This window comes from Oncorhynchus keta, chromosome 20 (genome assembly GCF_023373465.1).
Source record: "Oncorhynchus keta strain PuntledgeMale-10-30-2019 chromosome 20, Oket_V2, whole genome shotgun sequence".
In the NCBI taxonomy this organism is placed as follows: Eukaryota; Metazoa; Chordata; class Actinopteri; order Salmoniformes; family Salmonidae; genus Oncorhynchus; species Oncorhynchus keta.
In genome coordinates this window covers 23,218,705-23,243,250 of record NC_068440.1, presented here as the reverse complement: position 1 = coordinate 23,243,250, position 24,546 = coordinate 23,218,705, and the positions used below count along the sequence as shown (strand labels likewise).

General features: G+C 43.4%; 2 protein-coding genes across 8 annotated transcripts; both read left to right on the top strand.

Annotated features, from left to right (window-relative positions):
* Positions 1–482: 482 nt before the first annotated feature.
* Positions 483–3,238, top strand: LOC118371867 (uncharacterized). Of its 2 annotated transcripts, XM_052472397.1 has the most exons (5): positions 483–836; positions 1,219–1,278; positions 1,333–1,351; positions 1,527–1,736; positions 2,447–3,238. In XM_052472397.1, the coding sequence occupies exons 1-5, from the start codon at positions 783–785 to the stop codon at positions 2,836–2,838; spliced, it is 735 nt and encodes a 244-aa protein (XP_052328357.1). In that variant the 5' UTR covers positions 483–782; the 3' UTR covers positions 2,839–3,238. The 2 variants fall into 2 exon arrangements, with proteins under 2 accessions (XP_052328357.1, XP_052328356.1); XM_052472396.1 differs by having other exon boundaries at positions 554–836; positions 1,219–1,351.
* A 1,426-nt stretch (positions 3,239–4,664) lies between these two features.
* Positions 4,665–24,239, top strand: LOC118371868 (hyccin-like). 6 transcript variants are annotated; one of them, XM_035757499.2, is made up of 13 exons: positions 4,665–4,864; positions 8,909–8,993; positions 10,535–10,636; positions 10,859–11,041; positions 11,364–11,444; positions 11,610–11,725; positions 11,856–11,951; positions 14,303–14,419; positions 16,191–16,308; positions 16,524–16,630; positions 18,499–18,557; positions 20,626–20,789; positions 21,692–24,239. In XM_035757499.2, exons 2-13 carry the CDS (start codon positions 8,943–8,945, stop codon positions 21,722–21,724), a joined length of 1,227 nt encoding a protein of 408 aa, XP_035613392.1. In that variant the 5' UTR covers positions 4,665–4,864; positions 8,909–8,942; the 3' UTR covers positions 21,725–24,239. The 6 variants fall into 6 exon arrangements, with proteins under 6 accessions (XP_035613392.1, XP_035613391.1, XP_052328355.1 ...); XM_035757498.2 differs by having other exon boundaries at positions 20,626–20,925; positions 21,692–21,841; XM_052472395.1 differs by lacking the exon at positions 21,692–24,239 and having other exon boundaries at positions 20,626–21,437.
* The last annotated feature ends 307 nt before the right edge of the window (positions 24,240–24,546 follow it).

Below are 24,546 nucleotides of genomic sequence, written 5' to 3'. Positions count from 1 at the left end.
ACTTAATAGAAAAGGAAAGTCACCGAGTATTGTAAAAGTGAAAGTCACCCTGTAAAATACTTCTTAAGTAAAAATCTAAAAGTATCTGGTTTTAAATATACTAAAGTATCAAAAGTAAAAGTATAAATAATTTCAAATTCCTAATATTAAGCAAACCAGATAGTTTGACGGATAGCAAGGGGCCCACATCCAAAACTCACACATGATTTACAAACGAAGCATTTGTGTTTAGTGAATCCGCCAGGTCAGAGAGTAGCGATGACCAGTAATGTTATCTTAAAATGTGACAAGTACTTTTGGATGTCAGGGAAAATGTATGGAGTAAAAATTATATTATTTTATTTAGGAATGTAGTGAAGTAAAAGTAAAAGTTGGCAAAAATATAAATAGTAAAGTAAAGTACAGATACCCCCAACAATACTTAACTAGTACTTTAAATAATTTTTCTTTGAGTACTTTATACCACTGAAATGCACTACCGAAAAAGACGGAGCTGACGTGTCAATTGTCTGTGTTGTTCACTACTGAATGCTAAAACGTATAGCTATGCATTTCACCTGTACAGTTCTGGCATAGAAGTTGGGTGCACCTGTCCTATCTATTGTAGTACAGCTACAAAACTTTCCCGCAAGTCCCATGACAGATGACGTCACCAGGAATGCGGGGCAGTGATGGATTGACCTGGATAACGAGAGAGAGAAATAAAGTCTGTGACAAACAATAACGAGAGATTGATTGCGGGGATTAACTGTCGGGTGTCGGGATCATTTATTTCAGCCGCCATGTCTGTGCTATTTTGCTGCCGCTGTGTTTTTCCATCCGAAGACACCGACGAGGTACTGTATATGGGAACAGGAAAGAAACATTATTTATTGTCTGGGTGTGCTTACGGTAACACTACAACCACATTTCTTTACCCGAGGGAGGCATTTGTGGAATACGATACATACAAGCACATTATAATCACTCATGCATTAGGCTACTTTCAAATAGGTTTGTTTAAAAACATATCATGTTGAGCCAATAGGTCATTGCATGTATGACAACACACCACCTACATGTTTCTGCATCAGGAAGTGTTATGCCACAATATTACCAACTGAGTGAAACACAGACTACTGAATAGAATAGGTATGTTGTTACAGTATTAGACATTGATCGGATTAGTATAACCCGCCCTATACCTCATTCACACATAGTGGAACTTGTGTGTTACAGAGACAGCCCCTACTGCACCCCAAGCTTCCAGAATCAGAGAAGCCAGTTTCGGCCAGACAGTCCCTACTGCACCCCAAGCTTCCAGGATCAGAGAAGCCAGTTTCGGCCAGACAGCCTCGACCAGCACCCACAGGTTCAATCACACATATTACCATCATATTACAATTGTGTATGTGTGTGTTATTGACTGTGTGTGTGTGTGTGTGTGTGTGTGTGTGTGTGTGTGTGTGTGTGTGTGTGTGTGTGTGTGTGTGTGTGTGTGTGTGTGCACGCGCACGTGTGTATGTGTGTGTGTGTGTGTTTTTCAGTGAGTCGGAGTGGTCAGTTGGTCCCGAAGCGTGTGGGTGTGAAGGACTTGGACCAGCGGTTCTCTGATGTAACCGAGACATTCAACCAACAACATGAGAGCTATAATGTCATGAAGGAACGTATCATATCTCTTCGCCGCACTTACAACTGTAGCAACGACAGCACCCTGACTCTGACCGAGTGTGTGAGGAAGATCAAGGAGGAATACGGTGAGACACACGTATGCACACACACACACACACACATACACGCAAGCATACACACACACACACACACACACACACACACACACACACACACACACACACACACACACACACACACACACACACACACACACACACACGTAACAGTATAACTTTAGACCGTCCCCTCGCCCATACCCGGGCGCGAACAAGGGACCCTCTGCACACATCAACAACAGTCACCCACGAAGCATATGTTACCCATCGCTCCACAAAAGCCCTTGCAGAGGGGAACCACTACTTCAAGGTCTCAGAGCAAGTGACGTCACCGATTGAAACGCTAACTAACACACGCACGCACGTACGCACGCACACGCACGTACGCACGCACGCACACACACGCACGCACGCACGCACGCACGCACACACACACACACACACACACACACACACACACACACACACACACACACACACACACACACACACACACACACACACGCACACACGCACACACACACACCCTTTCTATTTTTTTCTCTCTCTTTTATTTAACCTTTATTTAACCTGGGTAGTTTCATTGAGCTAAAAATCTATTTTTCAAAAGATACCTCTTCCTGTCCTCTTTTTACCCCTCTCACTCCTACTACATATGAAGCCATATAACTTTTCATCTTTCCTTCTCTCTCTCTCTCTCTCTCTCTCTCTCTCTCTCTCTCTCTCTCTCTCGCCAGAGGACAGCTACAGGGTAACCGTGGTGATAAAGGGGTATGACTTCTCTCTCTCTGTGGTTCCGCTGAGGTCTGTGGATGAGGGAGAGAAGTCTCTGCCTCGCCTACTCCGGTTGGCTCAGGATGAGCTCAGGGGCTTTTCCCAGGGCGCCATAGCAATTGTCGCTGCCGGGACCAAGCTCCAGGTGCTGATAGACTGGCTGCTTAGTCGGGGGGAGCGAATGGCGGAGCAGGTCAGGGAGGTGGCACCAACTCATCAGGACCACTGTAGGCTGGAGGAGAACCTGATTGAGACCATGCAGGAAGTGAGAAGGGTGAGGGAGCTTTCGCTAGGGTACTGCCAGCAGGCTAGAGAGATCCAAACTGAGGCTGCACAGATAGCAGGGCTGGCCTGACACATGCATACAGACACACTCTGGTAACACTGAATCTATAAATGTCACATTTAAATCTTATGGGAATTAATTTAGGCTATTTTTACTATCATGTAAAAGCACACTATGGACCTACACTGTTACACAACACACTAGATAGTATTTCAGTATTATATAGTGAGTATGTCTATAAAGATGTTAGAGAAATTAGCTGTGATATATCCTAATGTATTCTGGACAGGAATTCCTCATCTAAATCCTAATCTAATCAAACACTGTGTTGATTAAACCACTGTCAATGTTAGATATCATGTTAGTGTTTTTTACATGTTAATACTGTATGTTATTGTATTTTATAACAAATGAAAACTGCAAACTGTTGTTAGTGTCTTAAGGTTTGAATGAATATGTTTGAGTGACATACAGTAGTTGAGTATTAAACATTTTTATTCCACACATCACAACCACTTAGCACACAGAGACTCCTTACGGGTACTGACTAGACCCTGCAGCAGGAGAAGGGGATGGAGGAAGGGGTAGGGAGAGACTGCGTGGGGGGTTAGGGGTGGGACAGAGCGAGAGAGATGTGCGTGTGTGTTAAGAGGGAAAAAAGGGAGATGAGAGGATGGAAGAAAAAGCTTTGCTACTGATATGTTGCTGCTGTAGTGTGGGCTAGGACATGCCAGTCAATAACTTACATAATGTATTAGCTCAAATGTTAAGTACTGCAATTATCTGAAGGCCCACTGTTTTTATGCATCCATAACCTTTTGCATGGCCATTAGCTATGCACCTCATACTGAGACTGGCAGACAGGCTTTTCCCAGGTTAATTATTATGTCAACCTTATATAATTAAGCAATAAGGCCCATACCACAGCTAAGGGCTGCTCTTTCATTTTAGTAATTTAGCAGATGCTGTTATCCTGTGATTTACATGAGCAATTAGGGTTAAATACCTTGGCCAAGGGCACATCAACATATGTTTCACCCAGTTGGCTTGGGGATTCAAACCAGTGACCCTGACCCAACGCGCTTAACCACTAGGCTACCTGCCGACAACGCAACATGGAGTGCCTGGACACAGCCCTTAGCCATGGTATCCCATATATCACAAACCCCTGACGTAATTAGAGCAGTAAAAATTAATGTTTTGTATATGGTCTGATATAGCACGGATGTCAGCCAATCAGCATTCAGGGCTCGACCACCCAGTTTATCATTATTATTACAGACCTACCATAACATTTTTATATAATGGAGCCGGCAGTAATAACCATGTACATACAATTTATAATCCAGCATATTATAAATACATACCCTTTAAAGAGTTGACAACATAGCTGCTACTCTCTGTTATTATCTATGCATAGCCACATTAATAACCCTACCTGCATGTACATAATTACCTCAATGACCCCGACACTGGTGCCCACATATTGACTCTGAACCGGTACCCACTGTATATAGCCCCCCCTTATCTATTACTTTTTTTTGTATTTTTCTTAAAGTAAGCATTGCACTCTAAGGTCTACTACACCGGTTGTATTCGGCGCATGTGACAAATAAAAATAGATTTGATTTAATATGGAACATAGTATACTTTCCTTTTTAAAATCACGTATCAAAGTTTCATTTAAAAGTTACAACTATAAGATATGATGGCTAAAACACAAAGGTCATAAATCATTAAACTATGACCATGACCGGCCTGTCAAACAGCGATGATAGCGACAATCTACCCTATTTGTAAAAAATTATTATGTCCCGCCCCTACATCAAATTTAACTGGTCGCTATTTCTGAAGGCGCGGTTCTTACTTTTTATACTGCTTAGCCATTGGCGTACCATTCCTGTCATTCCGAATTAGTCCTTCTCGAGTTCACTCTAGTGTTGGAGAGTGGTGGGTGTAAATGAAAATGGAGGTTTTGATGTTGATTAATGATTTAGCTTGCTAGTGTCTTTATGGAGTAATTGATATCTACCCATTTCCTCGGACGGAACAATAGTGGACTTGGAGACAAAGGAAATCTCGAGATAGCATGATAGTAAGTAAACAAACAACTTTCCAGCCAGCTAGTTAGTCTTTTGGAGAGCGCTTTCTGCATGCACATTTTCAGTTTGAAACCTGGCCGATTCGGCTAGAGATTATGTCGAGCTCGGAAGCATATAAATTAGCTAGATCTGCTGCTAGCGACCTCACACAAAGTAATTTGCGAGAATAGTTAAATAGCTACAGTTTGTATGTAGCGAGCTTGTGTATAGCTGTCGACCAGACTTGCGAAGCTGTGTGAAAGGTGAAGGATCTTGCCCGCTCGCATCTAGCTAGCCAACTGACAGGCGTGAAGTGAAACTCTCACAATTAGCAGCAAACTTAGTTCCGTCACTACGTTGGCCAGCATGCTAGCTATCAGGTTTAACTGTCATTGGCCTGACAAGCCCAGGACAGGTAACTTCCTTAGCCAGAAGGCTGTCAAAAAGTTTGTCCCTCAGCTCGTCTTCTGGTTAGCTAGCTAGCAAGTACCCATAGTCTAATGTCAAGCAGTATCCTTTTCAGTCGGTCAGTGGTTTAGTCTCCACATGATTAAGCTAAATGATGATGGCAAGGATCATGTTTATAGTGATGGTCTAACTACTACTTAGGGTTTCTGCCGGTGGATATTGTGGCTGTACGCTGATCAATAGTCCTGTAGGATCGATCAGTGGTGGGCACTACATAGACATAGGTGTGGGTGTGTACCCTATACTGAGTCTTTAGCCAGTTGTCTGTGTTCGCTCTGTCAAGCATGTTTGATTAAAATCCTTTGTTTCATTATCAATGTTGCTGTGTGTGTGTGTGTGTGTGTGTGTGTGTGTGTGTGTGTGTGTGTGTGTGTCTGTGTGCTCTCTCTGCCCTGCCTGTCGGGCAGGTTGAGTAATGCATTGTTCAGATTTTTGCAATAGCTGACATGTGACGCATCTTTCCTCAGTAAAGCCCTAGAGACTGGCGAGAAACACGGCTCTAATGCAGTGGAACCTCTGTAGGATGGTACGCACACACAGTCCCTCTGCTATACAGAATGATAGGACAGTTTGCCAAACAGCAGTATGAGGAGCTCTCTGTAAATATGATCAGGGCAGAGCCTATAGTTACATGAGACAGAGGGGGACGAAGAAAGAGTGAGAGGGAGAGAGAACAGGAGTGTAGGCTGCTATAAGAAGAGTCCAGCCTGTCCACTTTCTTTCCCAGAACCCACAGCTATCAGACCACACACACAGAGCTACTAATTAGAGTTAGGCACACTACTGCTGCTGGCAGAGAAACTACTGTGAGGGAAGGGGGGCAGATTCTGCAGAATCGGGTGATTGAGCGATGAGGAGAGGAAGTCTGGAGGAAGTAAGAGGTTAGGAAAGCGGGGGCATTATTTCCAAAGGAGAGGGAGATCTGCTAGGATTGTGTGTGTACTTGTGTGAGTGAGTATGAGGATAATGTAGACTATTTTCAGGACATTCCTTCACCTCATTTGGGCTACAGCGCTCTTTCTTTCTCGCTCCTCTGTTTCCTCTAGGGCATGGCACAATTATATGACTGCCGTGTGTGTGTTTTTTACCCCGGAACACAGGAAAAAGCGGCTCGTGCAGCTTTTTCTTCTATCCTCCAAGCTCTCCAAAACAGGGTTTTCTGATTGGCCCATTCACTTCCTGGCTTTTGCTCCGGTCTGATAACATGCCAGAGCAGCCCTTGGCTTGCCCTGTCCATTTTTCACTTGTTCACTTCTTTGATTCATACGGAATAAGACGTGTAAGAAATATGGTGGAAACTTGCTTTGAACACAGCTAGCCCTTGCTTACACCAACCCATTGTTTTTAAGTGCGTGGGGAGGAGTGCATTCTTTGAGAGAAAGCACAGAGAATTGGGACGCATCATAGTGTGAGTAGGTCTATGTATTGGAAAGAGATGTCATAGTGAGTGAGTTGTCTAGGAGGAGTGGGTGGATGTGTCTGTTCTGTGTGCGTTGGTATACAGTCTTGCGATGAAAGATCTCCTACTGACAGCGCAGTAAGAAGCGTGTTGTGTAATAACATTGATTCAGAATAGCTTGTTCTCCAGTTAGCCAGTGTAAGAGTATGTGATTGGCTGTGCTGTCTGTTAGCTTGTTTCTGATAGGCTGTGTTTATAGGACAAGTTTGATGGTATTGGTGCTGTGATTGATAGATGGAGAAGAAACTACTACTGTGGACATAGCATCCACCTGGAGTGTGTGTGGCTGGCCTATTGATGTTAAAGGTTGTTTGTTTGGCTGCTACTCTTGTTTGGGCTTACTGTACCTCTCGGACCACACACACACACAGAGAAGATTAGAAGTGTAAACTAGCAGAGGAATGTGTTGTTTAAATAGAGAGGATTATGAGGAAAGGCTGCCTGTTTTAAGCTCTGTGGTAATAACCTAGAGGTCGGTGTGTGTATGAGACCGTGAATGGAGTCTTTGTGATTGCAGTTATAACCGGTTGGCAGGCTCTCTGAAACAGGTTTTGTGAAACATGGAGGTGAATATTAGAATACACACACACGCCCACGTTCCTGTTTGGTGTTGGGCAATATTGACCAGCCGACCTCGCAACATTCCACTGTGTCTCCACCTATACTAACAAAAATAAAAACGCAAAATGCAACAATTTCAAAGATTTGTACTGAGTTACAGTTCATAATGAGGAAATCAGTCAATTTAAATAAATGTATTAAGCCCTAATCTATGGATTTCACATGACTGGGAATATAGATATGCATCTGTTGTCGTAGAAAATGGGCCTCACAATGGGCCTCAGGATTTCGTTACAGTATTTTTGTGCATTAAAATTTCCATTGGTAAAATGCAATTGTGTTCATTGTCCTCTCAATAACCATAACTCCACGACCACCATGGGGCACTCTGTTTGTTTACAACGTTGACATCAGCAAACGGCTCGCCCACACGACGCCGTTCATATGGTCTGTGGTTGTGAGGTCGGTTGGACATACTGCTAAAGTGACATTGGAGGCGGCTTATGGTAGAGAAATGAACATGAAATTATTTGAAAACAGCTCTGGTGGACATTCCTCCAGTCAACATGCCAATTGCACGCTCCTTTAACTTGAGACATCTGTTCCATTGTGTTGTGTGACAAAACTGCACATTGTAATGATCATGCTGTTTAATCAGCTTCTTGATATGCCACACCTGTCAAGTGGATGGATTTATCTTGGCAAAGGGGAAATGCTCACTAACAGGGATGTAAACAAATTTGTGCACAACATTTGAGAGAAATAAGCTTTTTGTGTGTATGGAACATTTCTGTGCTAATTTATTTCAGCTCATGAAACATGGGAGCAGCACTACATGCTGCTTTAGCTCGGTGATCCCCCGGTTCCATGGTCAACGTTTGGTCATTATGTCTTCTAGTCTAGTAGGCCAGATCTGAGCTCATGGAAACACACTGTAGATGGATGATATTTGCATGATTCATCTAGCTCTGTTTATACCATACGAGGGGCTGTGCGTGACTTTGTGTGTGTAGTCTCGTGGAACCAGACCAATGTGTTGTGTTTGTGTGACATCATGTAAATGTAAATAATCTTAAGAAGTAGTTGAAGAAATAATAATTCCAATCTGAGCACATGTTCCTGCATGAGAGTTTTGTCTCTCTCTCACCCCCTCTCCTTTTCACTCTCTTCCCCTCTCTTTCACACGGTGTGTGGACATGGTCCATCTCCTCTCCTTGCACCCACTTCTCACGACACACACACACACCACACAGAATTAGTGCTGTACTTCATTGTCTTGAACAAACATATCAAATCCATGAGGGGAGGGATGGAGAAATGGATGGGGGAGTGGGGGCTTAGCACTGTTTTCCTCCCTCTCTCTCTCACACACACTCTTATGTAACTGCGGGAGAGCCTGAAGTAACATTATAAGGAGAGCGCGAGGGAGAGTGCTGTTGATAGTGAGAGAGGTGTGAAACAGCAGAGATTGTGTGAAGCTGTAACTAAGGGAGAGCGAGGGAAAGAGAGATGGATTTTGTATTGTGTCTGTCTTAGTTAGTGTACTAACAACAATCTCTTTGCTTCCCAGGTAGAGGTGTGTCCACAACAGCAGATGAGGGAAGATGTTGGCTATGGACCAAGGAGTGGTGGAGGAGTGGCTGTCAGAGTTTAAGGTGTGTGTCTGTCAGTCAGGTTCTCCGTTAGCCGGTAAGCTTTCACCCCCCCCCCCCAAGCCCATAAATAAAAAATAATGACTTTTAGCCTATTCATTGATGGAAATACCAGTCGTTGGAAATGCATTTGATCGGTCTTATCCGTCTCTTGGTTAATTTGCATAATTTTGTGGAATTAAATTGGTGAGTGTATAACGGATACAGAGCCTGTATATGAGCGGGAAATCAGCGCGAGAGCTGCTGCTACAGCTGATCACACAGCTCGTTCGTTGTTAATGGGGTAAAGCATGCTTTTATAAGCCCAATCATTACACAACAATTGGAAAAGCCATCGCTACACAACAATTGGAAAAGCCATCACGTCTTTAAAACAGTTTTGATGTCGACAATTACAAATATATACTTTTTTTATTTCTCAACTGGTAATTGAAGCTTGCTTCCCATTCGCTATTCAAGTACATGGACAATGATAGCAGGCTTTAATCCATCACACACCGCTTTACAATGAGCTGGAGGTAGTATGCATTTTGAAAACATATTCTTAATTTTTTGAAACCTGAACATTTTACGTCATATTATGAGGCATGTCTTACCTTGCTTCAAAGTAGCCTAGCCTAAAGTATTTTATAAAGACTTCCTTCCATATGCCATTGAAACCAGTAGCCATTCATTTTCAAATCAATTTTCTTTCATTGTCCTGTAGCCAAACTTCCATCCTAGTCATATTAGCAACCAATGCTAGTTGCATCTTTAGATCTCCCCTTTTTCGACATTTGTAAATTATGTTTTCGTCTGTCATATGAAACTGCTGACGTGTGGTGTGCTTTTGACAACTGTTATCCCGCTAATTTGCATTATGCAACAAACATTTGGGCTTAGCAATCAACATTTTTATGCTAAATGTTCTGATCTGTTGCATCAGCCTCTTTTTAAAGATGATTTGGTGAAGTCTAGGCCTACTGGTTGTGTGAATTTTGGGATCTATCGTCCTACAACTGTCCTAGAATCTGTTTGGAATAGGCTATTTCTTTCTCGCACAGAACGACAAGCTGACCAATAGAATAGGTCAACTTTTCTACTATGGGTGATAGGCTAGTGATGTTGCTGTTCGTTACTCGTCTTGTTGGCTGAGGAAAAGTACATCTTCAAAGTATGCATCAGAAGTCAGTAAGAAGGAAGCACGCTGTTGCGTCCTCGAGTTGCATGTTCTGTTAGATTATGGTAATGCATCTTAAGTGTGAATTCTGTCATTCTGAACACCGTGGGTGGTCGCCCTAGTGGGTTATGCACCCAATGAATATGGGTCCAGAAAATTCAATTCTGCCTGTCTGCTGTCTGCCGCCACATTTTCCTCACGGAAACCCTGGTGTGTTTGTGTATGTGTGTTAGGGGAGTGCCAGTGTCACTGTCTCCTCATCAGTGTTCACTGTATCTCTGTCTGTCAGCACACACACACACACAAACGTAGATGTGTGGGCTTAGTACCTGTTATTTCAAGGTTGCTCCGGGTACAGAGTGTTGATCTGTGTGATTGTGTACAGACCCTTCCTGACAGTGCAGTGTCCAGCTACGCAGCGTCTCTGAAGGAGAAAGGCTCCCTGGTCCCAGCGCTCTACAAAGTCATCAGGGAGAACTACAGTGATGTACGTACTACACACACGCACATACAACGTTAATGCATACACTGATACAATCCGCTTCCACTAGCATTGCTACATTCTGCAAAAATGCTCACCAGGAGCTTCTGGACTTTACTAAATATCCAGCTAATGAATCACTAACAACCTAGGTATTTAACCGAGCTAAGCTAAAATTTCAAAAAGTGAACTCTCCCTCAAACCCTCTCCTCTATATCTATCTTCTAGTTGTTGGAGCCAGTGTGTCACCAGTTGTTTGAGTTCTATCGTAGCGGAGAGCCACGGTTGCAGCGGTTTGTTCTCCAGTTCCTCCCTGAGCTGCTCTGGTCCCTCCTCCTGGCTCCGTCTGCAGCCAGGGACCCACATACCTCCGGCTGTATAGAGGCCCTGCTACTGGGGATATATAATCTGGTGAGATACACACGCCCACATTCTAACACACACTTTCAGGAGGGTGTTGGGGGGGGTTAGCAATTAGAGCTTTCGCTCTCGCTCTCGTTCTCGCTGTCTCAGAATAGCAGAGTAGGTCAGCTGTCATTCAGCATCCTGTCACAGCTATTACTCATCCTGACATTAACAGCTCTGACATCGCCTAACAGGCCTTTACACACAGACACACACACAGACAGACACCACTGAGACACTGCTTCGCTTTAAGGTGTACTCTTTAAAATAGCTTTTATTTCCCTCGCCCACACACTGACATTCTCTCTCTCTCTCTTTCTCTCTGTAGGAGATTGTAGATAAGGATGGACAGAGTAAAGTCCTTTCTTTCACTGTCCCCTCCCTCTCCAAACCCTCAGTCTACCATGAGGTAAGTACACCTTTCAAGTCAAGTCTTTCTCTATGAACATGGTATATGGATGGGGTTGGCTAACTATTAAATCCTCCCTAGATTAAATAGTTTATAATCCATGACCATCTTTAAACAACTTTTTATAGATCAAGTTAGTAATATGAATAAACCCTTCCCCCCCAGCCCTCCACCATTGGCTCCCTGGCGTTGACGGAAGGGGCTCTAGCTAATCATGGGCTGCGTAGAGTGGTGTACAGCGGGCCTCACCTACAGAGAGAAACCTTCACGGCTCAGAACAGGTCAGACAGAGTTATGGTTGAATTGGAGCTGGGCTGCAGTGTGATGTATTTGTTTTATGGCAATTTGGCTGAAGTGCTTAAGATCTTGGTTTGTGTTAACGTTGCTGTGTGTGTGTGTGTGTGTGTGTAGGTTCGAGGTGCTGACCTTCCTGCTGCTGTGTTACAATGCAGCTCTCAGCTACATGACCTCCTCATCTCTGCAGTCCCTCTGCCAGCTCAGCTCCAGGTAACACACACACACACACACACACACACACACACACACACACACACACACACACACACACACACACACACACACACACACACACACGCTCCCCTGCCAGCATCCGCTTATTTGATCCTCTTAAAGACTTTAGTGGAGAACTAGGCCAAGATACTACCACTTTCCCTGAGAGCCTAGGACACACACACACACACACACGGTCTATGTCTGAGGAGTTGTTAATCTGCTGGCAGTGGTTGAGCATTAGTGTGATGAACACTGAGCTAAAGAGAGACAGAGAGGTGATCAGCTCACTGCAGTTCTACTCTTTGCCTTAGAGCAGGTATTCCAAAACTGGGGTACGTTTAATGCCATCGGGGGTACGGCAAATAAAAATGTGATTCACATTTGGTTGAGTTTATTTATTTTTTGTCACCCGAGTAGCCTCGTTTCACTGACGACAATAAAATGAAACTATCTAGTGTTCAGCAAAATAACAACACAAAGTCAAATACAGGTAGCCTAATAATTAACATCTAATCACATTAACCGTTACTCTCTCATGGGAAATCGGTCCGTATGTAGCCAAACGCAGCTGCTGCTCATGTTGGTATCTGTACTGATGGCGCAAAAGCCATGACAGGGAGACATAGTGGAGTGGTAACGTGCGTGTAAGCAGTTGCTCCCGACATCACTTGGGTACACTGCAGCATCCACCGAGAGGCTCTTGGGTACACTGCAGCATCCACCGAGAGGCTCTTGGGTACACTGCAGCATCCACCGAGAGGCTCTTGGGTACACTGCAGCATCCACTGAGCGGCTCTTACTGCATCCACCGAGGGAATGCCATGACAGCTCTGAATCCACCGATGTTTTGGGTACACTGCAGTGAAAAGGTTAACTTTGTTAATCCAACAAGGCCCCTGAGCATTCTTGTGTATTTTCTGCATTATGCACTGATATGACAGCTTGAAAGATGTTTTGGACACTACAGTGAAAATGGTTAACTTTGTTAAAACAAGGCCCCTGATGTAATTATGCAATGCTTTTACAACATACAGAAGTGCGCTGGTTATCAAGGGGCAAAGTATTGACACATTTTTTTAAATTGAGAAACGATCTTAAAGTTTTCTTTACTGACAATAATTTTCACTTGTCTGACTGTTTGCATGATGACGAGTTCCTCACACAACTGGCCAATCTGGGTGATGTTTTTTCTTGCCTGAATGATCTGAATCTAGGATTACAGTGACTCTTCTCAACTATATTCAATGTGAGGGACCAAATTGAGGCAATGATTAAGAAGTTGGAGCTCTTTTCTGTCTGCATTAACAAGGACAACACACAGGTCTTTGCATTAACAAGGACAACACACAGGTCTTTCCATCATTGTATGATTTTTTGTGTGCAAATGAACTCAAGCTTACGGACAATGTCAAATGTGATATAGCGAAGCTCCTGATTGAGATGGGTCCGCAATTACATAGGTACTTTCCCGAAACGGACAAAACAAACAACTGGATTCGTTATCCCTTTCATGCCCTGCCTCCAGTCCACTTACCGATATCTGAACAAGAGAGCCTCATTGAAATTGCAACAAGTGGTTCTGTGAAAATTGAATTTAATCAGAAGCTACTGTCAGATTTCTGGATTGGGCTGCGCTTAGTTTCTTGCCTTGGCAAATCACACTCTTAAGACACTGATGCCATTTGCAACCACGTACATATGTGAGAGTGGATTCTCGACGTTCACTAGCATTAACACTATATACAGGCACAGACTGTGTGTGGACAATGATTTAAGACTGACTCTCTCCAATACAACATTGTGGAGTTATGTGCATTCTTTCAACCACACCCTTCTCATTAACCTGTGGTGAGTTATTCACCATTTTTGATGAACAAATAAGGTTTTATCTGTAAGATGGCTAAATAAAGAGCAAAATGATTGTATAATTTTTTTGTGACCTGGTCCTATAAGAGCTCTGTCACTTCCCATGAGCCGGCTTGTGAAAACTCATACTCATTCTGATGTTTAATAAATGTATGGTGTAGTGGGTGGCAGGCTTACAATGATGGCAAAAAAATCATTTGAGAGTGCGCTGACCCTGGTGCTAGAGGGGGTATGCAGCTAGAGGTTGACTGTTTTGAAGGGGTACGGGACTGAAAAACGTCTGAACCACTGATTTAGAGGAATCTGGCTGCTTGAAGAAACACAACAGTATATTATGGATGGCATGGATTTTTCAAATCATCCTGGTCTTTTATAAAGAAACTCTCGAAGCTTGTCATTTGTGTTCTGGTTGGTGGCTGTATTCTCTGTACTGCGATTGGTTGAATTACGGTATTCTCTGCTGTTTGATTGGTCTACAGGGTGTGTATCTGTGGTTACCCGCGGCAACAGCTAAGGAGGTATAAAGGCATCAGCTCTCGTCTGACCGTCACCTCGGAGTTCCTGGTCCAACTCATCACTGGGATACATTACGCACTGTGAGAAAACACACACACTATCCCTAACATCTAACCATGAAACCAGCCTCCTTCACTCACGCTGCCAAACATACTCTCGTAAAACTGGCTGTCCTACCTATCCCTGACTTCGGCGACGTCATCGTCATTTACAAAATAGCCTCCAACACTTTACTCAGCAAACTGGATGCAGTCTATCACAGTGCCATCCGTTTTTGTCATCAAAGCTCCATATACTACCCATCACTGCGACCTGTATGATCTCATTGGCTGGCCCTCGCTACATATTTGTCTCCAGACCCACTGGCTCCAGGTCATCTATAAGTCTTTGCTAGGTGAATCCCCGCCTTATCTCAGCTCACTGGTCACCATAACAACACCCACCCGTAGCAGTCGCTCCAGCAGGTATATTTCACTGCTCATCCCTAAAGCCAACACCCCCGTTGGACGCCTTTCCTTCCAGTTCTCTGCTGCCAATGACTGGAACGAATTGCAAAGATCACTGAAGCTGGAGACTTAGACAGTGGGACAGTGGGGCAAAAAAGTATTTAGTCAGCCACCAATTGTACAAGGTCTCCCACTTAAAAAGATGAGAGGCCTGTAATTTTCACCATAGGTACACTTCAACTATGACAGACAAAATGAGAATAAAAATCCAGAAAATCACATTGTAGGATTTTTTTATTAATTTATTTGCAAATTATGGTGGAAAATAAGTATTTGGTCAAAAACAAAAGTTTATCTCAATACTTTGTTATATACCCGTTGTTTGCAATGACAGAGGTCAAACGTTTTCTCTAAGTCTTCACAAGGTTTTCACACACTGTTGCTTGTATTTTGGCCCATTCCTCCGTGCAGAGCAGTGATGTTTTGAGGCTGTTGCTGGGCAACACGGACTTTCAACTCCCTCTAAAGATTTTCTATGGGGTTGAGATCTGGAGACTGGCTAGGCCACTCCAGGACCTTGACATGCTTCTTACGAATCCACTCCTTCGTTGCCCGGGCGGTGTGTTTGGGATCATTGTCATGCTGAAAGACCCAGCCACGTTTCATCTTCAATGCCCTTGCTGATGGTAGGCTTTGTTACTTTGGTCCCAGCTCTCTGCAGGTCATTCACTAGGTCCCCCCGTGTGGTTCTGGGATTTTTGCTCACCGTTCTTGTGATCATTTTGACCCACGGGGTGAGATCTTGCGTGGAGCCCCAGATCGAGGGAGATTATCAGTGGTCTTGTATGTCTTCCATTTCCTAATAATTGCTCCCACAGTTGATTTCTTCAAACCAAGCTGCGTATCTATTGCAGATTCAGTCTTCCCAGCCTGGTGCAGGTCTACAATTTTGTTTCTGGTGTCCTTTGACAGCTCTTTGGTCTTGGCCATAGTGGAGTTTGGAGTGTGACTGTTTGAGGTTGTGGACAGGTGTCTTTTTATACTGATAACAAGTTCAAACAGGTGCCATTAATACAGGTAACGAGTGGAGGACAGAGGAGGCTCTTAAAGAAGAAGTTACAGGTCTGTGAGAGCCAGAAATCTTGCTTGTTTGTAGGTGACCAAATACTTATTTTCCACCATAATTTGCAAATAAATTCATTAAAAATCCTACAATGTGATTTTCTGGATTTGTATTCTAATTTTGTCTGTCATAGTTTAAGTGTACCTATGATGAAAATTACAGGCCTCATCTTTTTAAGTGGGAGAACTTGTTCGCAACATGCCTACCTGGTTAAATAAAGGTGAAATAAAATAAAAAACCCTACCCTGTGAACGAGAGGGTTGATTAGTTTGTGTGTTCCAGGTGTAATGGGGAGATGGACCTGGGTTCCAAGGCGCTGGATGATGTTCTGTATCGAGCTCAGCTAGAACTGTACCCTGAAGCTCTACTGGTGGGTGACATCACACACAAACACACACAGGTGTGTGCCAGGACACCGACCTCTCCCATGTCATGTCACCAGAGGGTGTGTGTGGGGTGCCTGTAATCCCACAGTGTTAAAACATTGAGATGTTAATCTGTAATCCTGAAGGCTGCTTCATCAAACCTCAGGCAGCGGTTCTTCAACAGTACCGTGGACACACACAGAGCATCCTGTGGTTGTTGTCAGTACTTAACATTGTGTGTGTTATTTAGGTGGGTAATGCCATCAAGTCGTCCCAACAGTGTGCTGCGCTGAAGTCTGGCGCTAGTAAAGAAGGAGCTCGCAGCATTCAGGTGGAGATCACTCCTACTTCTTCTAGGTACGTATGTACTCTCTATCTACACAGTATATTTCCTCTAGGTACGTATGTACTCTCTATCTACACAGTATATTTCCTCTAGGTATGTGCAGTGCCTTCAGAAAGTATTCATACCCCTTGACTTGTTCCAGATTTGTTGTGTTACAGCCTGCCTTCAAAATGGATTCAATTGTTTATTTTTCTCACGCATCTACACACAATACCATCACATAATGAAAAAGTTGTATTTTTTGGGGGTGAAAGTGAAATACAGATATCTAGTTTATACTGAACAAAAATATAAACGCAACATGCAAGAAATTACAATATTTTACTGAGTTACAGTTCATATAAGGAAATAAGTAAGTTGGAATAAATTAATTAGGACCGACTCCATGCATTACACATGACTGGGAATACAGATGTGCATCTGTTGGTCACAGATACATAAAAAAAGAAATGGGCCTCGGGATCTTGTCACGGTATCTCTGTGCGTTAAAATTGCCATCAATAAAATGCAATTGTGTTTGTTGCCCATAGCTTATACCGTAACTCCACCCCCACCATGGGGCACTCTGTTCACAACTTTGACATCAGCAAACCACTCACCCACACGACGCCGTACACGTACTCTGTGGTTGGGAGGCTAGTTGGACGTACTACAAAACATTATGTTCTCAGGCAACAGCTCTGGTGGGCATTCCTGCAGTCCAATTGCATGGACTGCAGGAATTGTTCCCAGCACAAGGTGCTGTAATGATCATGCTGTTTTATCAACTTCTTGACATGCCACACCAGTCGGGTGGATTCATTATTTTGGCAAAGGGGAATTGCTCACTAACAGGGATGTAAACAAATGTTATTTTTGTTTCAGCTCATAAGACATGGGACCAACACTTGTTGTGTTTTTATATTTTTGTTCAGAGTACGTAAGTATTCACACCTCTGAGTCAATAATTTGTTGAAACACCTTTGGCAGTGATTACAGCTGTGAGTGTTTCTGGGTAAGTCTCTTAAGAGCGTTCCACACCTGGATTGTGCAACATTTGTCCCTTATTCTTTTCAAAATTCATTAAGCTCTGTCAAATTGGTTGTTGATCATTGCTAGACAGCCATTTTCTGGTCTTGCCATAGATTTTTGAAGTAGATTTAAGTCAACTGTAAATTGGCCATTGTGTGTAGATCAGAGACAGACATTTTTTCTTCTTCTATTAAATCAATTTTAAATTCCCACTAACACAACAATGTGGAATAAGTCAAGGGATGTGAATACTTTCTGAAGGCACTGTATGTGTATATAATACATATATCTACACAGTATACTTCCTCTAGGTACATTTTTATTTATTTCACCTTTATTTAACCAGGTAGGCTAGTTGAGAACAAGTTCTCATTTACAACTGCGACCTGGTCAAGATAAAGCAAAGCAGCGTGACACAAACAAGAGTTACACATGGAATAAACAAACATACAGTCAATAGTCTATATACAGTGTGTGCAAATGAGGTAGGATAAGGGAGGTAAGGCAATAAATAGGCCAAAGTCGCAAAATAATTACAATGCAGCAATTAAACACTGGAGTGATAGACGTGCAGAAGATGAGTATGCATGTAGAGATACTGGGGTGCAAAGGAGCTAAATAAAATGCAGTATACACAGTATCCATTTTGATCTATAGTCATAGGTTCATAGATTGATCGTTATTTTTTTAGTGGAAAATTGTCTTTAGTATTTTCACGTGGCACTCTAACAGTTTAATGTGAACGTAAGATCTTGGTTTGTAGACGCATGTTTTTTGATGGATGATTTTGATAAACTGCATTTTATATTGATTTTCCTGTTTACCTCTTTTGAACTACTAATAATTGAATGTGAATTCCCTCCTGTAGGATTTCACGGAATGCGGTCACGTCACTCTCTATCAGAGGACACCGCTGGAAACGCCATGGTAAGGCTCTGACGCACGCACGGACGGTTTAGAAACTATAACCTAGAGTCAGTAGGGTATCTGGCCTATTATCTGTAGCTAGTTGTGATTATAGACATTAGGCTGTCTGTCTGCAATAAGAGGTTCTCAGTTCCAGACCCTTCCCACTCACCCATCTCTACTGACTACTCTCTGCCGGAGTTCAGCATGCCATGGGTTCTCCGCATCAGGACGTTTTTTTAGCTTCTTGTCATTCACTACAGCTCTGCTCATCTGTCTTCTCTAGACATTATCACTGTCTGTACATGTGACCTAGACACGTTATTACATTGAATGTTTAAACATGATCACTGCCTCGTCTGTTTTAATAGTTTACTGTATGCATTATTATTCATGCATGTACAGTTTAAGTCGGAAGTTTACATACACCTTACATACACCAAATACATTTAAACTCAGTTTTTCACAATTCCTGACATTTAATCCTAGTAAAAATTCCCTGTCTTAGGTTAGTAAGGATCACCACTTTATTTTAAGAATGTGAAATGTCAGATTTAATAGGAGAGTGATTTATTTCAGTTTGTATTGCTTTCATCACATTCCCAGTGGGTCATAAGTTTACATACACTCAATTAGTATTTGGTAGCATTGCCTTTAAATTGTTTAACTTGGGTCAAACGTTTCGGGTAGCCTTCCACAAGCGTCCCACAATAATTTGGATGAATTTTGGCCCATTCCTCCTGACAGAGCTGGTCTAACTGAGTCAGGTTTGTAGGCCTCCTTGCTCGCACACGCTTTTTCAGTTCTGCCCACCCATTTTCTATAGGGTTGAGGTCAGGGCTTTGTGATGGCCACTCCAATACCTTGACTTGGTTGTCCTTAAGCCATTTTGTCACAACTTTGGAAGTCGCTTGTCCATTTGAAAGACCCATTTGTGACCAAGCTTTAGCTTCCTGACTGATGTCTTGAGATATTGCTTCAATATATCCACAAAAGGTTCCTACCTCATGATGCCATCTATATTGTGAAGTGCACCATCCACTCCTGCAGCAAAGCACCCCCACAACATGATGCTGCCACCCCGGTGCTTCAAGGTTGGGATGGTGTTCTTCAGCTTGCAAGTGTTCCCCTTTTTCTTCAACATAACGATGGTCATTATGGCCAAACAGTTCTATTGTTTCATCAGACCAGAGGACATTTCTCCAAAAAGTACGATCGTTTTCCCCATGTGTAGTTGTGAACCGTAGTCAGGCTTTTTTATAGATACTTTGTACCTGTTTCCTCCATCTTCACAAGGTCCTTTGCTGCTGTTCTGGGATTGATTTGCACTTTTCGCACCAAAGTACGTTCATCTCTAGGAGACAGAACGCATCTCCTTCCTGAGCGGTATGATGGCTACGTGGTCCCATGGTGTTTATACTTGCGTACTATTGTTTGTACAGATGAATGTTGTACCTTCAGGCATTTGGAAATTGCTCCCAAGGATGAACCAGACTTGTGGGGGTCTACAATTATTTTTCTGTGGTCTTGGCTGATTTCTTTTGATTTTCCCATGATGTCAAGCAAAGAGGCACTGAGTTAGAAGGTAAGCCTTGAAATACATCCACAGGTACACCTCCAATTGACTCAAATTATGTGAATTAGCCTATCAGAAGCTTCTAAAGCCATGACATCATTTTCTGGAATTTTCCAAGCTGTTTAAAGGCAAAGTCAACTTAATGTATGTAAACATCTGACCCACTGGAATTGTGATACAGTGAAATAATCTGTCTGTAAACAATTGTTGGAAAATGTATCATGCTCAAAGTCCTGACCGTCTTGACGAAACTATAGTTTGTTAACAAGAAATTAGTGGTTGAAAAATGAGTTTTAATGACTCCAACCTAAGTGTGTCAACTTCCGACTTCAACTGTACATTGTCACTGTCTGCATGTGCAGTGTCACTATATTCTGTGTACTGTGTGATCATCATGATTTTGTCTAGGATTTTTTTTTTTGCCATCACATTTATTTTACTGTCTGTGTGTGTCTCTTATCTGTGTCTTCGTGTGTGTGTGTTTTATATCTGTCTCCATCTCCATGACCCCAGAGTCCCAGGAGGTCAGTGTAGATGGTGACCCGGTGACCCCTGGAGGTCAAGGGTCATCCATCCCAGAGATAAGTGTGACGATGCCCAACGGAGACTCTCTACGACCCCGCGACCCCCGACCTTTAACCCAGTCCGAGCCTGAGCCGCTGGGGTCAGCCTCAGAGGTCAGCCCCACCCACGACCCCAGTCCTAGGAGTCAGGAGGTCAGGAGGCAGAAGTCTGTGAGGCGATTGGTGGACGAGAGTTCTGGGCCCTCCTCTGCAGGAAGGGCCCAGTACTAAGACCCTCCCCATCCCCGGGGTAACCTAAGTAACAGTGTGGAGGCGTGGTCTTCTCTAAGCATGACGGTTGATTGGCTGGCTGACTAACTTTCGCCGCACTGCGTTGCCTCCTGACATGTTCTCCAATTTATTCAGTTTGAGATTCCTTCCTCCTCATCACTCACTCCATCCATTTTCTCTCTCTCTCTCTCTCTGTGTGTGTGTGTGTGTGTGTGTGTGTGTGTGTGTGGCGGGGGGGGGTGGAGGTATTTTGGTCTCTAAAACGCCTAGCTCCAACACATCCCTGCGTTGCCGGGGAGACAGACTGCTTTCTCCTGATTGGTTAGTTGCAGCAGCTGAGGACAATAGGCAGCTCTGGATTGGTCATTAGTCTCTTCCCAAGTATTTATTTTGTTTTAATTTCAGTATGTATATCAGTTCAGTGTGTCTAAAGGACCTGCCTATCTGTTTGTCTGCTGGTATAACATTGTAGATTGCAGTCAGATGTGAGTTGTTAGTTGTGTGTTTTGTGTGTGTGTGGTTGATTGGTATGTGTGTTGCTTTCTACAACTCTTGCTGCCCAGACCTCTGCCTGTTGCTGTTCTCAGATAACTTATCAAGTATCAACAGTTAGTGGTGCTATGATTAGTTAATTACTAACTGTAGTACAGCTGAATGGCAACCATGTAAATAGGTGTATTTACTCACTACCAGGGTCAGCACTAGCCCACTGTCCTGTCCTGTAGCCTGCTCTACTATTCTGTCTGTCATTTAATGATAACTAACCCCTCTCTCTATCTCTTTAGACGCAGTGGATTTGGGTTCCCCGGATGAGTTGATGGATATCTCTGAAGTGGACGAAGGGGTGTGGCCTACAGGAGGGGCTGGCCCGGACTCACTGACTCCACCTACCATCACTATCAGCAACAGCGTTACCCCTGTGGTGGGAGGGGCCAAGACAGGAAGCAGGAAGTGGCATCTAGGCGGACGGTCGCATAAGGAGAAGGAGGCTTGTCCTCCAGGGGGGCAGACCCTGGGCGAGAACCTGGATCTGTCAATCAAACGTCTGACGCTGACGTCCAGCCAATCGGTGCCCAAGGGGCCGAGCCATAGCGCACTGAGCAGCCTATCGCGTACAGCCAGCGCTGTGTTCTCACGCTCCTTTGAGGGAAACAACACCGGAGGAAACCGTGGCAACCCCGAGGCTGGCCGCTATTCATGCAGTGGCAGCCTACAGGAGGAGGAGTTAGGCTATCTAAGCCCCACCCCCAACCACAACCAGCGCTCGCCCAGCATCAGCGTGCACTTTAGGAGCGACCTGTGAACCCTGACCTTTAACTCTTGAGCTCTCACCCCCATCTCAATCCTCTAACCCCATGCCCCTGTACCTGTGACCTGTATTCCCAGCCTGCCAGAAGGACTGGAACACATTCCCTCTTATCCCCCTCCTTTCCTCACCATCCCCCTTTCTTTCCTATACATACCATTCTTCATTTCCTTCTCTTCTTCAGTAGGACAGCTGCCCCCTCTAGAAACTGGCTTCTCTCCTACCCTTCCTCTCTCTCCAAAGCGAGAGCCTTGTGTGAGAGCAGGGAGCCTGTGTCCATCCCTCCGCCCTGGAACTACAGAACCACCAGACAGATCTGCAGACTGTTTTCTGAGAGTGTTTGGAAATGGAGTATTTAAGACTCTTGTTTGTCCTGTTTGGCTTTCTGTACATCCCTCCTGACCACGCCCCCATCACCGGGCAAGTACGGTGTTTGTGAGCTTGTGTGTGTGGGAGCTTGCATGTGAGTGTGAATGCAATAAAGTGTTGCCGACTGTTTTTAGAATAAAGGTTGCTGATTGCTGCAATGAACAAGGTGTGATACTCCCAAAAATAAAATGAAAATAAATATAGTCTCTAGTGAAACTCTTTTTCCATTTTCAGATGCCCTCTCTTTCCCCTCTCCTTACTCATCATGCACTAAGCCCTAGTGACTAGGGTTGTGACCTCCACACTCCCATTGCCATAGCAAATATTTATTCATCCAGTCTGAATAATTCTGCATTCCACAAAAATTATTAAATGACAGACCACAAAAATTATAGAAACCAAAAATAATCGGTAGTCTTTCATGTTCACATGTGAAGAGTATTGATTGATGTCATCCTACTAGAAGCAATATTTATCTCTCTGTGGTTATTTTCTCCCAGGTCTGATAAACAAACTGATTGGGTTCATTTATGTTTCTGATCAATAAATTGATTGGGGGGATGGGTTTAAGTTTGTATGATAATGTATAAACGGTTTGTATGATGTAAACTGTGGAATTTTCCTATGACTGAGAGACTTGGGTTTTTAAATATAGATGCAACAATATATCAAAAGCAGTGGGGCGCCTACCTGCTTATGGTATTGATATGCATAAGCAGGAAGTCACCCTGTTGTCAATGCTGATGTCATATTGCTGCGTCTACCTTTAACTGTGGTGTTCTATGTACGGCAGACAGTGGTTATAAATGTGGTATTTTCCTATGAGAGGGAGGGAGGGAGAGCCAGTTGTTGTTCGAGCCGTATTGAATCTCCTCAGTGTTAAAGAACAAGAAGAATCCAACCCAAACCTGCATGATACGTGCTTGACTCCCAAACCACACCACCACCAAACCGAACACACCCCTAGGCCTAGGAGTAGTGGTTATAGGGGCTAGGGAGCATTGGTATGCTTATACAAGCTAGGGAATAGGTTTATTTGAGTTGGTTTGGGATTAGGCCTGTAAACTGTCCTCTCCTCCAATCCCTTTCTACTCTGAAGTGTCAGTACAGTAATGTTGTTTGTTTGATCTTTATTGAGTGATTGGTTGATTTAACTTATTATATATATTTTTTTTATGAACATGAACTTGACTGTGTTTGTCTGTTCTCTGGTTCATCATCACCTGCTTTATAACATAATGGAAATTGAGGATACAGACAAAGAACACGCTCCCTTTCAGGAGAGGCGCACTGGCTGAACATTTGAAGTCAACGATTGCACGACAGTCACACTCCATTTGGTGGCAATGAAGTTCACTGTGGTGCAGACTGAAAGAAGAGTGTCGGGTGTAGGTCATGTGCTACTGGACATCTGAATGGAGAATAACGTATGCCCTACTGGAACCTTTGTTCTAGAACCAGTGTTCTGTCAGTGTTCTAGATCTGTTTTTATATTCATACGGTGGAACAATAATCATGTTTCTGTATTCGGTTGCTTTATGGAATGTCATGAATCTGTACATATTGTTGTTTGACTTCAGTTGTTGGTTTGGCCTTTCTGTCTGAAGATAACGCTCTGCTAGAGCTACTCTCTGAGAATAAAATCGTTCTATATTTCACTATATGCCTGACCCTGTTCTTCATCATACACACATTTATTTTACTCTCCTTGTGAGGACCAAATAATTTATTCCCATTCAAAATCCGATTTTCCTTAACCTAACCATAATTTGAACTCTAAAATAGCCTTTGTCCTCTTCCCACGTGTCTGAATTTTCCTTGTTTTACTGTCCTTGTGAGAACACAAGGATTGTTTTTGCTTTTACTATCATCCTAACATGACTGCCAAGCTCTCAATCCAAAACATCTGAGTGAAAGTATGCAACCATCTGTGTATGTATGTATTTATGTGTATTTATGACAATT

Coding starts and splice junctions, on each gene's coding strand:
- LOC118371868 (XM_035757494.2), top strand. CDS start 8,943: ATGTTGGCTATGGACCAAGGAGTGGTGGAGGAGTGGCTGTCAGAGTTT. Junction 10,637..10,858: donor TCAGGGAGAACTACAGTGAT/GTACGTACTACA, acceptor TCTATCTTCTAG/TTGTTGGAGCCAGTGTGTCA. Junction 11,726..11,855: donor ACCTTCACGGCTCAGAACAG/GTCAGACAGAGT, acceptor GTGTGTGTGTAG/GTTCGAGGTGCTGACCTTCC.
- LOC118371867 (XM_052472396.1), top strand. CDS start 783: ATGTCTGTGCTATTTTGCTGCCGCTGTGTTTTTCCATCCGAAGACACC. Junction 837..1,218: donor CATCCGAAGACACCGACGAG/GTACTGTATATG, acceptor TGTGTGTTACAG/AGACAGCCCCTACTGCACCC. Junction 1,352..1,526: donor GCCTCGACCAGCACCCACAG/GTTCAATCACAC, acceptor TGTGTTTTTCAG/TGAGTCGGAGTGGTCAGTTG.